This window comes from Corapipo altera, unplaced genomic scaffold (assembly GCF_003945725.1).
Source record: "Corapipo altera isolate COAL_440 unplaced genomic scaffold, ASM394572v1 212, whole genome shotgun sequence".
Lineage (NCBI taxonomy): Eukaryota > Metazoa > Chordata > Aves > Passeriformes > Pipridae > Corapipo > Corapipo altera.
The window spans coordinates 221715-234479 of NW_020884944.1; the positions used below are offsets into that span (position 1 = coordinate 221715).

The 12765-nt window shown below is 40.0% G+C and overlaps 1 protein-coding gene across 6 annotated transcripts in view; it reads left to right on the top strand.

Annotated features, from left to right (window-relative positions):
* Positions 1–12765, top strand: part of SLC7A11 (solute carrier family 7 member 11) — a 220052-nt gene that overhangs the window by 169203 nt on the left and 38084 nt on the right. For all 6 annotated transcript variants that reach the window (XM_027662244.1, XM_027662243.1, XM_027662241.1 and 3 more), the window contains 3 exons: positions 6555–6680; positions 8771–8870; positions 12179–12223. In XM_027662244.1, the coding sequence (XP_027518045.1) occupies positions 6555–6680; positions 8771–8870; positions 12179–12223 (271 nt within the window). The remainder of the gene's footprint in view (positions 1–6554; positions 6681–8770; positions 8871–12178; positions 12224–12765) is intronic.

Consider the following 12765-nt stretch of genomic DNA (forward strand, 5'->3'; position numbering starts at 1 on the left):
AACTCTCTTGATAAGTTTTCCCTTCTGCTAGGAGTATTAAAAAATCAGTATGTGACCGCATTTCTTTCTAACTTAATTATGCAGAAACTATAGGTTTCATAGGAATAATTGAATTAAGGGCTTGAATTTTGAGGTCAGTGACTTTTTACGGCTACATCTGTCTAAAACATTTCAGTGCAGGATAAGGGTGAAACAGATGTTCAGTAACAGTCAAGGTCACTGAGACAGAAGAAATGTTAAGTGAGGACCCCATCAAAGCATTTTGTTAAGTGCATGTGATTCAAGCACAATAGGTGAACAATTTGAAATATGTTTTTATTGCTTTTAATTAAAGTGAAAAAGAGGTCATAGCATACTGCTCCTGTACAGAGTAGGTCTGTGGGATGAGCTGGCACTTCACTAAAAGAAGGGATTCTTGTAGAAAGCTTGTAATGGTGAATGGGACGAAGCTAAGGAAAACAGTGACATGACAGACTGAGGTTTTATCTTTATTCTTTGCAGTACGCTCTACAGTGGAGTTTCATTTGTAGTAGTCATAGAACTTCTGCTACACTTAATCTCAGTGTCTGACTGTTATCCTTGTATGGTAAGAATCAGCTGTTGTGGTGGTAATTGTTATGAATGTTTGGTATTGTGCATGTAGGCAGAGTGATAGGTAAGATTAAGGTGGTGAGCTGAACAGACGCTTCGGAGCCCTGAAGATCTTATAATCCAGTTTAATGGTGCCAAAAGTAGTACTTGCTTCCACTGCAAATTTTAAGTTAATCAGAAAGTGAAATGACATGTCTTTTGTCTTCTTATCCAGGCCTGGTCCCTTCTCTCTCCTTGCCTGATGAGCACTCGTTGTATCTGTCTTTATTGCATGGGGGAAAGGCAGTGGGAAGCACCATTAAATTCTGTCCTTGGGTGAGACTTTGTTCTAATGTTTTAGTTTGTCATTTCTCGTTATACTAGAAAGGGCAGGGAGAGATTTTGAAAAATCTTCAGGTGATCCCAGATCCCAAATACAATCACTACTATCTAAACAATTTCTTACAGATATTTGTCTAAACTGGTCTTAAAGTCTGCAGTATGGGAGTTTTTAAAGCCTCACATATTATTGCAGCCCAGTTTTTTCCATCTTATCACAAGACAGCTTTTCTCTTTCCTTCTCCCCCCTCCACCTAAACCTTCTTTTATGCATCTTAAGCCTATTATTAAAAGGTTGCCTGAGGTGGATGTACCAGGATTGTGCTGGGGAGTGGCAAATACTATTGCTCCTCTACCAGCTGAGAAAAAATATTTCTCATAGTGGGGCTACAGCCCAGTCCCCTCCCCATCATTCCCCCTCTGTGCCTCTGCAGTGAAAAAGGAATGGTGATGCAGGGAAGATGTAGATCAGATGAGAGTTAAAATGGAACTGCTGGAAATGATGACCTTTAAAAAATTCCTTATTCTTGCTTTATTATTTATAGAAAAAAGCATATGCTGGGCACAAAACACCCCTCAAAACCATACCTGTTCAGAGCAATCTTGAACAATATGTAGGGGCAAATTTTCTGTTTCACAGTATGCTGCTTTCATTTTTGGTTGTCATTATTTTGATTTATTTTTTTTTAACAAAACCAACCAACCAACCAACATGTCCAAACATTTCAGTATCTTGGTAGAGAGAAGGATACTTGTGTGGAGTCTCTTTTCAAGTGCCACAGCTTTCTGGACCTCTAAAACAAAATCTGCCTGTTGTTTTCAAACTTAGAAATCACTTAAATTGACTTGGTGCTTCTTAAGCAAGTCTTCACGAGGAGGAAAACTTAGTCAGATACTGGATATGCATATCACAGTCTATCTGTTGATCTGACAGAAACTTTTTCTAAACTCAGTCAATTTTAACTGTACCTGAAAGAAGAGGAGACATCTCAAAGATTTTTATTGCATCATACATTTCATAGACTGTTAGAGTCGTAGAATGGTTTAGGTTGGAAGGGACATTAAAGATCACCTTGCCATGGGGAGGGACGGCTTCCGCTAGACCAGATTGCTCAGAGCCCCATCCAACCTGACCTTGAATGCTTCCAGAGACAGGATATCTAATTACTACAATTTTTATGAAAATAAATGACGAGGTAGAGGAGAGAGAAGCTGGATGTGCCCCAGCGCAGGGAAGGACAGCTGAAGAAAATGCAAGCAGGAGACCAGCCCTTCTAACTGTCCAACTTTGCTCAAGTAGGACAAAACAGCTCCAGGACACAAAGCAAGAGGGATGTTGTCCACCTTTGTTCTGATGCTGAAGATAGTCTTTTTAGGAGAAAGAGTATAAAATTAATTTTTCTCCTTCAGTGAAAACTGGTAGACTCCTACATATTTATTGTTTCTTCCAATGAAGAAATGTCCTATCACTGTGCCTGTCATTGCAAAGCATGGTGGCAGTGCAGAAATGCCTTTATTCATATGTTGCTTTATTTGTATCTTTGAATTCTTTTTCTAATGCTAAACTTAAATATAGTGGTAATAGGAAGGGATAAATTGCACTGTGAAAGGTATTTAACTTTTCTATTGATATGTAACCTTAACACATTAACTGAGCCTGTTCCAATCTTTCCACTTGGCCTCCGTATCAGAAAACAAATAAAGAGGTTTCAGCTATTAAAAACTGTGAAACTGAAAGCTGATTGCCAACTCACACATTTTTACATTCACTTATGTGTATTTTAGGCATTTTATGTAGCAATAATGTATAATTTCCCCCTTTTTTATTTTTTTGGGGGGTCTGCCGAAAAACTCAAATATCCCCATTTTTGGCTGTTCGAGGTAAAGTTATGCTTGAAAACTGAGGTCAGCTGTACAGATCTATCAGTGCTTGCTGGCGAATGGTCCAGCCCCAGACTTTACAGGCATGTGTGTGAGTCTACAGTTAGTTGCCTTTTTTTTTACCCCATCATGGCAGATGTTACAGATGCCACTCTCTACCGCTGACAATTTTCAGACAAGCAGTTTAAGTTAAAACATCTCTTGGCTTGCAGGGATAGCAAAAACTGCTCTGATAGGTGCTTTTGTGCCTCCTGTGACCTTTAATTGACGCATTAGGATCTGCAAATTGAGGGTATTATTTGCGTTTTTTAAATGCCTTGACCCTCAAAGTCTGACAGGTTAAGGCAGGGCAGTTTTCTTGGTCTCCTGCTGAGACAATGATACATATATTCTTGAAAAGTAGGCCAGGATATAATGCTTACTGCTGCTTCTCCCATCAGATTTTGTTATCTATCTATAGCTGTGGCTGTGGGAAGGAAAGAGATTGTGAAAAGCAACATGTTCGGTGTTACCATTGTGTTTGATTGTTCCTGAACCCCATTTTGTTCTCCTTCCATACTCCTCTCAGTTAGCATCCATCTCGTTTTTAGCTAGGTGTTTAGTTTAAGGTAATTTTTTATGCTCCCTATGCAGTTGGCGGAGAAAGAAGGAAGCATTTCCTGGAGGCATCTCATCTTATCTGGAATAGGCATCTCAAAGAGGTGTTTTTATTCATCCTCTGGAGCTCTTTCTTCACTGAGGATGCAGCCACACTAGATGCCGGACTTCTAGTTAGCAAAGTTAGACTTGAGTCCTCCTTTCACTGCCCTTTTCCTGGGAAACTGCTCCTTCCTTCTGATCGTTGCTGTGATCCTGTATCCAGGTGTCTACAATCAGTTTCTTTAAATATCTCCATCAGGCTTTATTCATAAATGAGGGGTGTTGAATGATGGCCATAGTCCCAAGATATAATGGGACTGTGTATGGATCCTAGCACAGTTGTCATATTCTTTTCCTGCTCTTTAGCAGCTTTCTTCGTGACTCTGCTTCCCTGTTGCCTTTCACTACTCAATTGTTAACACAACTAATCTGGTGCTGGTACATGATAGCAGTGTAAGCTTCACAATTCTAGACAGCTGTTATGCACGTAGAACCTTAAGACTAAATATTATATTGTAATACTAAAATTATTATTAATAATATATAATAAAATTAAGATATTATATTTATGTATTATATTTCTATATATATTTATGTAGAAGACTGTAAATTCTTATACCATAATAGGTACAATAAGATGAAATTCCAAAAAATACAAAACTGGTCTCACATATCCTACACACTTAAGTCTCAGCCCTGCAACCCGAACTGATACTAGTGCAGTCCTCTAGCTCTGCAAGGGACTTAGTCCTGTGGAGGACCATCTAAGGACATTTGCATCAAGGGAGTTTTAGTGATAGGACAAAGGGATATGGTTTTCAAACTGAAAAAGGGCTGGTTTAGATTAGATATTAGGAAGAAATTTTTATGACGAGGGTAGTAAAATACTGGTACATGTTGCCGGAGTTGTGGCTGACCCATCCCTGGAAGTGTTAAGGGCCAGGTTGGATGGAGCTCTGAGCAACCTGATCTAGTGAAAGGTGTCCTTGCTCATGGCACAGAGCTTGGAACTACATGATCTTTATGATCCCTTCCAACCGAAACCATTCTATGATTCTGTGAAAATTTAACAGTATGTACACAAGGCTGACTGCAGGTGTAGCATCCCTTCAGTTTCCTGGTTAATGAAGGTCCTTGCAGTGTCCCTTTTGCTTTCACCATCTGATTAGAAAGCCTCAGATGAAATGTTTGACTGACTTGAACTCATAGTTGGGGATGGAAGAGGTTTTAACACAGACTGCTCACAGGCTTCTTTTTCTTTCAAACCAGTGTAGCTCTTACACAGATTTGATGTTTGTAATCTGTGTGTGGCTGGCCAGCAAAAAAGGTTATGAGTTTCCCTATGAGTTGACATTACTGTTCCTACTGGTTCACTGTCCAGTGGAGTTCTCATATGTGTATCAGGAAAGTGAAACCAATGTGTTAGAAAGCCTGGAGGAGGTCTCTCTGAGGGCTGGATGCTCATGTTACCTACTCTGACCTGTGTAAGGTAACAGACTGATTGCTGCAGTCAGAACTCCAAGTAAGCTGGATATCAAATTGCAGATACTCTTACACAAAAATTTCCTCCTTGACATTTCCTTGTGTCTGGTCCATGCCTGGACTTCACCTTCTGGGCAAGAAATCTGTATCTGGTGAGATACAGAACTGATTAAAGATTTTGATCTTAAAAATCTTTGTTTTGTGGAAAATATCATGCTAAATGATGTTGTAAGTTTATGTTGGCTTGCAAGTTCTTCATTTGAGAGTGGGGCTCTCTCTTTCCCAAATAAAACTTCCAGAAAAAGCCTTTTTTTTTCTTTCCTGGAAGTTTTATTTTATTAAAAATATCCAAAAAATACATTGGTATCTGGATTACTTGGAATTTTCTCCCTTTTCCATTGGACCAAAACTACTTTAAGTTTAAACTGAGAAGATTTTTTTTATTATATATTTTTAGCTTTGCCAGTGAACAGAAACCGTATAAAAGACTTGGGATAAATCAGTGGGGTTTGCTTCCAGAAAGCCTGTACTGTACCAGATCTACAATGACAGCTCATACAAAGTAGCAGCTTGTGCTTTTATGCATCCCGAGATGTGTGATGTGGCTGATGATACAGACAAACTTGTGCTCTTGAGAGAGCTTGAAGTAGGGGAGGATTGAGATAAGGAGCTACTTCATTAGCTCCATAGGACGGCAAGAAAGAGATGATGAGTGAACAGGCTTGACTACATTTCCCTTTCCCTGAAGCAGAGGGGGAAAGGGGCTTTTTATCTAGTGAAATGGCTTCCATTTTATGTTCTTTAGGGAAAATTTATTGACTATGTTTTGTCAGGGTAATTGTTTAAATAAACTAGAATAACTGGCCCTCAAATGATAAGAGCTACCATCTTCCTGTCAGTCAGTGCTGTAGTAAATGCAAGAAGATGCTGTTCCTGACCCAGAAGGAGACACAAGCTGAGCAGGCAGGATGTAAAAACCCTTCTCACTTATCTCTCCACATACTGGTGAGGTGCAGATCTGGGCTTTGTTTTCAAGAAGGAAAAGGTCTCTATTTCTTCATCAATTCCCGACAATGATGGGCACATCATTTGCACTCTGGCCCTCCTGCATCTCTGGTGGTACAGAAAAAAGGGAGGAGAAAATGTGGAAAAGAAGAGCAGAGGTAAATAAGGTAGCAAGTGACAAATTTATGCCAGGTCTAAAGAAGGCTGAGAAAATTTAATATTATTATTAATTATTACTGTTTTGTGAAAAATGCAAATCTCAAACCAGCACGGACAAAGAAATCTGGAGTGACAAGCATTGGGCAATTAATTTCTTTCATCCAAGACAGGGTCCTGCCAGCCCATTGTCTACCAGAAGCTGGCAGTTCTGGGTCAATGAAGCTGTAATTTGGTGTGAAGGGAGCCAGGCAGAGAAGGGACAGAGGGATGGTTCACACAGTGGGTCAGGTGGAGGGGCTCAGCTCAAGCCTTTCATGCGGCACATTGAAGTGGAATGGGAGAAGTAGGAGGATGACAGGAGAAGGTTGTTGGGGTGTATTTCCTTTAATGCATCAGGATCTATTGCATATGTGACCTCTCTGCTGGCAAAGAGGTTTGTGACAATTATTTCTTTCTGACTTTTCGTTTTCCCCTCACAGCGCTGGTGATGGTCCTGAATAGCACAAGTGTCAGCTGGAGTGCCCGCATTCAGATGTTCCTTACCTTTTGCAAGCTTGTAGCAATTCTGATAATTATAGTCCCTGGAGTTATCCAGCTAATTAAAGGTATGAAATGAAAAGTAAATGCTGTTAAAGAGCTTTTATCTTTACCCTCCCCAGTCTTTCCCCACCTGCCTCCGCCAAATAATGCTTGTAGCAGCAAAGTCTCTTAATTAGTCTGTGCTTACTTAACTGAGGCTCTGCTCTGTCATGTAATTGATTAGAAGTGGAACTACACTGGGGTGAACTGGTGTTTCCTTCAGCATGCCAATGAGTTCATTTCAATCAGACTCACTCTCAAATGAGCAAATGGACTGTTCTTCTCTGTAATTTGCCTTTGGCATGAACTTTGTGAAAGGGGCAGGATGGGTTTTAATGACAGATGGACATACGTGCCTAGTCCAAGCAGAATGTCTCCTTTAATTGTGCTGATCCCTAGTCATGGTACAGGATATATGGTGGGAGGTCTCCGATTTCACAGAATCACACAGTCACAGAATGATTTGGGTTGGAAGGGACCTTAAAGACCATCTAGTTCCAACCCCTTTCCAGAAGGTGGAGATACCTTCTGCTAGACCAGGTTTCTCAAAGCCCCATCCAGCCTGGCCTTGAACACTTCCAGGACATCCACTGCTTCTCTGGACAAGCTGGTCCAGTGCCTCATGACCCTCACAGAGAAGAATTCCTTCCTAATATCTGTTTTAAACTTACCCTTTTACAGTTTAAAGCCATTCCCCCTCTTCCTGTCACTACATACCGTTATAAAGGCACTCTTTTCACTGGCAGATGCTCAGCTACCTGCAGAGACTTTTGCATTACAGCCCTCTCCACAGTTGGTGTGACATGGTGACAAGCCCCAGCTCACTCTCCTTACAACAACTACACAGAGCACAAGCAGCTACTCAGTACAGAGGGGCAGAATAGGGAGCACTCTTTAATGAATTAGTGGCAGATTTTATCTAACAAAAACTGTCGCAGTTGTTGGCTCTGTCCCTGGGGATGCTCTTCTCTGATGACTCACAAACCCATCTGAGTGAACAGCACAGCGTTGGTCTGTGCAGTGAGCTCGATTACTCAGGGACAGACAGCTGTGGTTAATAAAGACTCTGAAATAAAGGTTTTCCTGTGTTGCATTCTGCTGGTTCACTGTTTTTGTTTTCTTGTTTTCCACTTTCTCTCTGGCAGTTGCAACACCATTTCCCATTGCACATTACACATAAAATGGGCAGAATTTCTCTCCGTTCCCATCCACTCCACTTTTCCTTTGGAGCAGGTCAGGCCCAGGTTTGGTTGCGGTTGGATGCCCTGAAGTAGCACAGATAGTGTCCCTGATTCTCCACTGGGACCTTTCTGTGGCTGCAGCTTTTCTCTTAACCAAAAAGCCTCTGTTTCAGTGGGAAATTTCAGCTGAGAGCTCAGAAAAAACAGAGCAAAGGGTAGAGGATTTGACCCATTGCTAGTCTGAATAAATTCTGCTTCTTCATACTCCATCTCTGTGGAGGATCATTGCTACACAAAAAATTTGGGATATTGTAGGGACGTCTTACAAACCATAGAACAACTTGCAAATGAATAAGAGCATAGGATGAGTCTTACATATTTGCATTTATATATATGTATATATATGATATATACAGGTAACTCTTACTTGATGAAATATTAATACAGTATTAACTATCATGTGGTAGGAAGTAACTAACTTCATTTTTCAGTAGTAGAGATGTTTAATATTTTGGGTTTATTTATCTTATAAATGTTACTTCTGAATGAAATGTCAGCAAAGTTACTTCTGATTAAAATGTTGAACAATTGACATTTTCCACATCAAAAACTACAGAGCTTGTTCTGCTCTTTCATGTTGATGTAAGTCATTGCTGGAAATGACAGAGTAGTGAATGTCATCAAGCTCAGAATGCTCTGAAACAAACTAATAGGTCAAATTCTCCTATTGCATGGCTACGGACAGCACAAGCCTTTTACAGTTGCTGTCAGATTATGACTGCAAGGGTTGGGTCAGAAGTTAAGGTCAAGGGCAGAACTTGATGTCAGTGAATTGTAGCATGATTAAATGTTCCAAGGTGTGATATATTTATTTGTTTAAAGTAGTAGGTGACCAAAGAGCTTATTTTTCAATATTGTTTTTGTTGATGTTGCAGGAGAAACACAGCACTTTAAAAATGCCTTTGCGGGGAATGATGCCAGTGTTTTGGGACTACCACTTGCTTTTTATTCAGGAATGTATGCCTATTCAGGCTGGTAAGTGGATGAAACTTATAAGTGTTTGTCCTGAAAACAAATACTAATGTGCTCTAAGAAAGACATTTTTTTATATGAAGCGAGTAGCACATTCTACATCTTTTTAAGGGTATTTCTCACCACTGTTCCAGATGCTCAGTGATTATTGTGCAAGCAGCTCTATAAAAGAAAGACTTTTCTTCTCCTTCAGATAAACATGCACTGAACACGAAAAAATCAGACCACAAAATTAAATTTTCATTAAGTATTTAGATAAAAGGATAAAAGGAATAATGAAGATTTCATATTTCTTGAACAAGTCAGTAATTACATGAAAAACAAATCTATGATTCTGTTACAAAGTTGTGTGGCCCTTAGCTTTGCTTTGTAAAAGCAGTATTTGAAGAATAAGAAGCAAACTATGATAAGATCAGTGTGGACCAAAAAACAGGGTAAAAAACTAGATTCTTATGCTTCTTGCTCTGAGAGAATTGAACCTCACTCGACCAAAAGTGCAGCTGGCTTCCACAGAAGTCAAGCGTGATTGACTGTGAGGAAAGGCACGAGAATCCGCCTTCAGGTATCCTGTTCAGAACTTTCAAGTTATTTCTCTCTTTCCTCAGCAAAGTACACAGCAGCTGGTTTGAAAGGTACTGCTGCTCTTCGAATCTACCTTTACAATTTATTCATGCCTGTGAGGGCTCCACATTGTGCAGTGCCAAAGGGCTTTTACAGCAGCAGTGTGGGGGAAAAAAGGAGACTACAATGCACAGAGTGGGCTTATTTTGAGATAGCTTTGTCTGCAGGTCTTCCCTTTGCTTTCCATAGCCTCACAGGCAGCCAAGTTCTTTACCTCACACAAAAGAAGAGGGCTGAGAGATAAGGGGTTTATTTATTTAATTTGGAGGGACAATGGGCCGAGCATTGGAGTTCTCTGCCCCTCTGTAACTCCCTGGTTGCAGGAGGATTATAAACATGCATACTGAAGTATGATCAGAACTTTATATATTAAATGGCAGCAGGGGAGGAAACCCAAGAGAGTCCAAAGCCTTTATCTGGGATAGATATGTAAGAAAAGAGCCTGTCATTTTGAAGCCTCAAAGAAATAGAACTTATTATGCAGACAATCTCTACTTGCTTCCCTCTCTCCCCTATAACCGCCTCTGTCCTCTCATATCTGTACATGTGATGGTTTTTCACGTTTAAAATATTAACCCAAGTGTATGTTTTTATATGAAAGCAATTTTAAAAGCTCTTTAATATTATTCAGAGTTTGATAGCTGTAGAATGTTGCAACAGAATAATAGTATTTTGATGTTTCTTTCCCATTTCTTTCCATTTTCCACATAACAGTCCAAACCTCTGCAATAAAAATAATCTTTCTTTTTTTGCTTTATACCTTCTGACTTTCATTTCAAGGTCCTTATTTGCCACTTATAAAAGAAATTAGCAGGAAAAAGACCTAATTTGGCTAGTGGTTCTTCCCAGCTGCCTATTTGTCTTTGTCACCAGCTCAAATTGATTGCCTTGGAGCACAGAGGAGCAGACCATTAAGTGGAGTGTCAATACCCTTGCACTATCAGTTTCATGGGGCTAAATCAATACGATAAGCTGAATGTGAAGGAGTGTTGCAAGTGTTGGTGGCATGTCCCAGGATGCAGGCAGAATTTTATGCATAGCTTACAAGACTATTAGCTTTTAATGATACAGCTTTGAAGAAGAAAACAAAGGCAGTATCTCTTCTATTTGTGGATTCATCCTGCCAAGAGCAAGCATAGACAGTTGGGTATATAAAATGCTGGGTGAAAAAGGACAAGTGAAGAAAGGAATGCAAGGCAACATGTCTTTTCATCAGTAAAAGGACTGATGCTGGGCTGTCATAGAACATAAAATCACAGAATGGTTTAGGTTGGAAGGGACCTTAAAGATCATCTAGTCCCACCCCCCTGCCATGGGCAGGGACCCTTCCCACTAGACCAGGTTGCTCAGAGCCCCATCCAGTCTGGCCTTGAACATTGCCAAGGATGGGGTATCCACAACTTCTCTGGGGAACCTGTTCCAGTGCCTCACCACCTTCACCGTGAAGATTTTCTTCCATGTTTCTATTCTAAATTTCCCCTCTTTCAGTTTGAACCCATTACTCCTTGTCCTTTCACTACAGTTCCTGATCAAAATCACTTCTGTCTAGAGGCAGGACAAAGACCAGAAAGAAGTAGCTGAACATCTTACTTGTCAGAAACCATCTCTCTTTTGAAGTATCCCAACCTCTTCTTTTGTGCCTTGTGCATTAGAAAGTTTAAAAACAAGTACTGAGGTTGTTGTATAAGGTGACAACTCTGGTTTTACAGAATTTCATGCTCAGTCACAAAATCATGTTTTTTAAAAACTGTGAGCCAGCACTAACTCATTCTGCTAACTCAGATCTGCTCCGAGACTTGTGATGGAGCAAAGCTTTCTGCCAGATCAGTTACCGTTTGTTTATTCACTGTAGCACTGTTGGCTCAGGTATCATTTGTCTTTCTATACAAGAGCACAAAGCCAGCATAAGCACTGTATTGACTGCCCTGTTTAATTAGCCAGGATCTGACTTCGTGCCTGTCTCCAAGCCAGGTGCAACTGTGATCCAGCAATGCACAGACCTAGTGCTAATAAATGCAGATCAGAGGGTTCAGTGACCTTGAGGCTTGTGTTTGCTTTGTATGCAGGGCTGTGCCTGGTGAGTAGTTCCTATGAATTCCCATGCAGAGCTGTCTGTTGAGTGCTGCTGGAATACGACCAGAATGCAACTTGTGCAAGAGCATCCAGGGTTAGCAGCCTGGGTTTGTGATTCTATACAACAAACTAGCGTCAAAGTTCTTGTTTCAGAAGGGTTTCTTCCAGGGTTTTGTTTATTTTTATTGTTAAGAAGTCCTTTCTGAATACTCTGATGAGACTTTTCGCCAATATAACTTGAAATAGTAAAGACTACAACCACAAATGGAACATGAGGCTTGAGGGTGCATGTGTGTGTGTGTGTGTATGGAATTAGGGTAAACCATAATCTGCCTAGAATGTCAAGGGAAAGAAAATAATTTAGTTCCACATTGACTTTACATAGCTTTTGTCTTTTTTTTTTTGTGCTTTGCTGTCTTTTCTGAAAATTCCCTTCCTGAGTGTGAGGATGAAGGAAGGTTAAATCTCACACTCTCCGTAATCCAAATATGGGTCTGCAAAGTCTACTGTGATTAATAGCTGTGCTTAACTAAAAGCATCTTCCTGATTCTTTGTGAAAGAAATATAGAATAAAAATCTACTAAGTCTTTATAATATGTTTTATAATTCTTTTCTAGGTTTTACCTCAATTTTGTTACTGAAGAAGTGGAAAACCCTGAAAAGTATGTACCTAATGTTTTGCTTGACTTTTGAAAAACAGTAATAAAATTTAAAATGTTATAAAAGTAGTGATCTTCAGAAATTCTGCATGCTGGTCAAGCTTCTTGCTTTCCAGTAGATCTGGTATCTATTTGAATTGCACCTGCTTGAAGATTTACTGGGTTTGGTCTGTTGTGACCTTGTTATGTATTCTGCTTTTATGTCCACAGAAAGCAGCAAACTAAGTAGATCTCCAGGGCTCCTGTTCTCCCCCTCAGGATACAAGTAACTATCAGTGGCTCCTTTCAGTGGAAGTTACTGGTATCCTGTCAGGGAAATCTTGCCCAAGAAACTTATCTGCTGCAATATTTGTCAGTTTTACTGTGTTTAAATATTAATCAAATACTTGTTTTAGATGTCTCAGAGATGCGGGATCTTGAATACACATAGCACAGCATCCGATCCAATTAAAACGAAGAGGGGATATGAGTTGGAGTCTGTTTCAAACCAGAGATGAATAATCTCACAGCACCTGTCTGTAAAATATGGAAGGAAAAGTTGTCCT